The 4,762-nt window shown below is 69.9% G+C and overlaps 1 protein-coding gene across 1 annotated transcript; it reads left to right on the forward strand.

Annotated features, from left to right (window-relative positions):
- Positions 1-509: 509 nt before the first annotated feature.
- Positions 510-4,287, forward strand: ZNF865 (zinc finger protein 865). Its single transcript, XM_074857956.1, is given in 4 exon segments — positions 510-565; positions 1,115-1,282; positions 1,284-1,487; positions 1,489-4,287. Coding segments are annotated over 3 exon segments (3,030 nt in total). The 5' UTR covers positions 510-565; positions 1,115-1,142; the 3' UTR covers positions 4,175-4,287.
- The last annotated feature ends 475 nt before the right edge of the window (positions 4,288-4,762 follow it).

Here is a 4,762-nt window from a genome sequence, read left to right on the forward strand (position 1 = left end):
TCTTGAGTGCGGGCGACCCGCGGGCGCCATCTTGGTTGAGGGCAACCGCCGGCCGCGCGCTGCCATCTTGTCTCGCGCCCCGTTCGGCGACGGGCAGCGGCCGCCATCTTGGCCGGGGGAGGAGGGCGCCGCGGCGCCATCTTTAGTGTGGGCAATACTCCCCCTTCGACAGCCCCCTCCTGTCACGGGGGTCTGGGGGGGTCTCCGCGACCCCACGGGTCCCGCGTGGGGGTAGGGGGGTCCCGCTGTCCCCTCGTCCCAGACTCCCCGGTCGCCGCCGTTCCCGGACACCGGAGTCCCCCCCGTTTCTTCTCCGCGGTATCGCAAAGGATTGTGGGGCGGGGAGGGGCGGGGTTTGCATCACGTGGCCCCGGCCGGGGGGTTCCGGCTCCGGCGGGGGAGGCGCGTCCGGCCAGGCCCGTCCGTGCGGGGCTTCAGGGCGGCCCCGGCCCCGCACCCCCCCGGCCCAGCCCCCCCCCTCCCCTCCCCGGGACCCCCCGACCCTCCCCCAGCCCCGGACCGACCCCCCCCCGGCCCCGGACGGACGGGCCTGGTTCACCCCCAGGTGAGTGACCCGCCCCCCCCATCGCTCCCGGTGCCTCACGGGTTCCGTGTCCCCCCCCTCGGGGGGTCTTACCCCCCCCCCCCAAGCCCCCCGGGGCTGAGAGACCCCCATACCCCCCCCCCCCAGGGCGAGCTGCGCCCCATTAACCCCCACATAAATCCGTGGGGACCCCATAGTCCCCCCCCAAGTCCTCACAGCCCCTCTAAAAATCCAAGGGGACCCCCCAGACCAGCCCCACACCCCCCCTCTGGGCCCCTCCCACACCCCATCCACCTCCCACCCCCCCTAAAATCCAAGGGGACCCCCCAGACCAGCCCCACACCCCCCCTCTGGGCCCCTCCCACACCCCATCCACCTCCCACCCCCCCTAAAATCCAAGGGGACCCCCCAACCCAGCCCCATATCCCCCCTCTGGGCTCCTGCCGTCCCCCATCCACCCCCAAAAACCCACGGGGACCCCCACATCCCCCCTCCGAGCTCCTCCCCAGGCCCAGGGGACACCCCCCGTCCCCCCCCTGCCACCTCTCACCCCACCCCCCCCCTCCCCAGGTTGCAGCCCCCCCCTCCCCGGGCGGAGATGGAAGCCAACGTCAGCGACGAGAGCGTCCACTTCCAGAGTTACCCCTTCGACTTCCTCGAGTTCCTCAACCACCAGCGCTTCGAGCCCATGGAGCCCTACGGCCACGAGCACCCCAAAACCCTGCCCGCCCTCCCCTGCCCCCAGCCCCCCTTCGACTACCCCCCCCCCACCCGGCGCCCCCCCCTTCGACCGCTCCCCCGCTGCCAAGCACAAAGACTTCAAGGCCGAAGGCGGCGCCTCCTCTTCCTCCTCCTCCTCTTCCTCCTCCCAGCCAAAAAAGGCGGACGGCAGCGTGGGGGTGCAAGCGGGGGCCCCCCCATACCCCAGCCCGGCCGTGCCCCCCCCCTCCACAGCCCCTCTTCGAGGCCGCCGGCACCTTCAACGCGCCCCAATGGGGCATCGTGGACCTCTCGAGCCACCAGCACCTCTTCGGGGGGCTGAAACGAGGCGGGACAGTGGCGGTGGCAGCGGGGACAGCGGTGGCGGGGACCCCAACGGCCCCCCCGGCCCCCCCGGAGGCGTCGTCGAAGGATGAGAAGAGCTATTTCCGCCGGTTGAAGTATTTTATGGAGCGGCGCTTCCCTTGCGGCGTCTGCCAGAAGTCCTTCAAGCAGTCGTCCCACCTGGTGCAGCACATGCTGGTGCACAGCGGCGAGCGGCCGTACGAGTGCGGCACCTGCGGCCGCACCTACAACCACGTCTCCAGCCTCATCCGCCACCGACGCTGCCACAAAGAAGCCACCGAGGACGGCGGCGCTGCCGGCGTCACCCCCGCGGCGCTGCCCACCACCTCCGGGGTCATGCCGGCACCCAACGGGGCCGCTGGGGTCTTGCCGGCGCCCAACGGAGTCAACCCGTTGGCCAGCGGCGTCGCGGCGGCGACCGGCGTTGCCGCGGCGCCCAACGGCGTCAACGCGACTCCCAACGGCGTCAACCTGGCGGCGAGCGGGGTCATGCCGGCGCCCAACGGCGTCACCGCGGCGCCCAACGGCGTCAACACGGCGCCCAACGGGGTCAACGTCGCGTTGAGCGGCGTCATCCCGGCGCCCAACGGGGCCGCGGCGTTGAGCGGCGTCATCCCGGCGCCCGGCGGCGTCATCCCGGCACCCGGCGGGGTCATCCTGGCGCCGAGCGGGGTCATCCCGACGCCCAGCGGGGTCACTTTGGCGCCCGGCGGTGCCACCCCGGCGCCCAGCGGCACCGCCCCGGATGGCCCCTTCACTTGCTCGTTGTGTTGGAAGGTCTTCAAGAAGCCGAGTCACCTCCACCAACACCAAATCATCCACACCGGTGAGAAGCCCTTCAGCTGCTCGGTGTGCGCCAAGAGCTTCAACCGGCGCGAGAGCCTCACCCGCCACGTCAAGACGCACTCGGGGCTCCTGCGGGTGCCCTGCGCCGTCTGCGGGAAGGAATTCCGCGACCCGGCCTACCTGCTGCGGCACCAAGCGGCCCACAGCGGCCAACGCCCCGACTACAAGTGCGAGGTGTGCGGCAAGGCCTACGCCGCCCCGCAGAGCCTCCTGCGGCACCGCCAGGTCCACGCCGGCCCTAAAACCAACGCGGCGGCGTATCCCGGCATCCCCAAAGCCGGGATGTTCCCCGGCGCCTACGCGGGGCCGGAGGGAGAAGCGAAAGCGGGTGACGGCGCCGGGGGTTTCTTGTCGCCGGCGCCGGCCGCGTTGTTGGCGCCGGGGAAGAGTTTTGGCTGCGGGATCTGCGGGCGAGCGTTCGGCCGGCGGGAGACGTTGAAGCGGCACGAACGGATCCACACCGGGGAGAAGCCGCACCAATGCGCCGTGTGCGGCAAACGCTTCCGCGAGTCCTTCCACCTCAGCAAGCACCACGTGGTGCACACCCGCGAGCGCCCCTACAAGTGCGAGCTCTGCGGCAAAGCCTTCGGCTACCCCCAAAGCCTCACCCGCCACAAGCAAATCCACCGCCTGCCTTTGCCGTGCGGCTTAGGGGGTGCCGGCGCCCCCCCCGAGGGGCTGAGCTACGGCTGCGGCGAATGCGGCGAGCGCTTCCCCGATCTTTTCCGCGCCGTCAACCACAAGGAAGCCCACGCCGGGGAGAAACCCTACGGCTGCGACGCCTGCGGCAAAGCTTTCGGCTTCATCGAGAACCTGATGTGGCACAAGCTGGTTCACCAAGCCGCCCCCGAGCGGTTGCTGCCCGAGGGGGGGCCGCCGGCTGAGAGCGGGCTGCAGCCCCCCGAGGAGCACCCGGTGGTGCCGAGCGGCGAGCGCTTCACCTGCGGCACCTGCGGGCAGAGCTTCAAGCATTTTTTGGGGCTGGTGACCCACAAATACGTCCACTTGGTGCGGCGGACGCTGGCTTGCGGCGTTTGCGGCCAGAATTTCGCCGGCGCTTACGATCTGCTGCTCCACCGGCGCCGCCACTTGCAGAAGCGTCACTTCGGGTGTTCGGTTTGCGGGAAACGCTTCTGGGAAGCGGCGTTGCTGATGCGGCACCAGCGCTGCCACACCGAGGAGCGGCCCTACCGCTGCGCCGTCTGCGGCCGCGGGTTCCTGCGCTCCTGGTACCTGCGGCAGCACAAGGTGGTGCACACGGGCGAACGCGCCTACAAGTGCGCGCTCTGCAACAAACGCTTCGCCCAATCCTCCAGCCTGGCCGAACACCAGCGGCTCCACGTCGTCGCCCGCCCCCAACGCTGCCAAACTTGCGGGAAAACCTTCCGTTACCGCTCGAACCTCCTGGAGCACCGACGCGTTCACCTGGGCGAGAAGGTTTACCGCTGCGAGCTCTGCGGGAAGAGTTTCTTCTACCTGTCGTCCATCCTGCGGCACCAGCGCTCGCACGACGCCCGCCGCGATTTGCGCTGCTCCGCCTGCCTCAAGCTCTTCAAGGACCCCAAATATTTCAGCAAACACCTGCAGACGCACCAGGGCGGGCGACCCTTCAAGTGCAGCACCTGCGGCGAAGCTTTTCGCAACACCTACGGCCTCAAGAAGCACCGGCACGGCCACAAGCTCGAGCGTCTGGCCGCCCTGGCGCACAAGGACGCCTGAGGACGGGGCGCGGCGACGGTGGCGGCGGGGAGGTGGTGGTTGGGGCTGGGGGTGTGTGGCATCAGGCGGCGCGTGGAGCGACGCGGCTCGACGTGGGGCAACGAGGCTCAGCACGGCTCGGTTTGGGGCAACGTGGCTCAACGTGGGTCAACTGGGCTCTTCATGGTGCATCACGGCTCGGCACGGGGCAACAGGGCTCAGCACGGCTCGGTTTGGGGCAACGTGGCTCAACGTGGGTCAACTGGGCTCTTCATGGTGCATCACGGCTCAGCACGGGGCAACAGGGCTCAACGTGGGTCAACTGGGCTCTTCATGGTGCATCACGGCTCAGCACGGGGCAACAGGGCTCAGTGTGGGGCAGCGTGGCTTGGCATGAGGCAACGTGGCTCAGCGTGGGTCAACAGGGCTCTTCATGGTGCATCACGGCTCGGCACGGGGCAACGGGGCTCTTCGTGGTGCGACATGGGGCAACAACACGGGGCAACAGGGCTCAGCGTGGGGCAACACGGCTCAACGTGGGGCAACAAGTCTCTTCGTGGTGTATCATGGCTCGGCATGGGGCAGCGAGGCTCAGCACGGCTCGGTTTG

Source organism: Strix uralensis, unplaced genomic scaffold (genome assembly GCF_047716275.1).
Source record: "Strix uralensis isolate ZFMK-TIS-50842 unplaced genomic scaffold, bStrUra1 scaffold_435, whole genome shotgun sequence".
NCBI lineage: Eukaryota > Metazoa > Chordata > Aves > Strigiformes > Strigidae > Strix > Strix uralensis.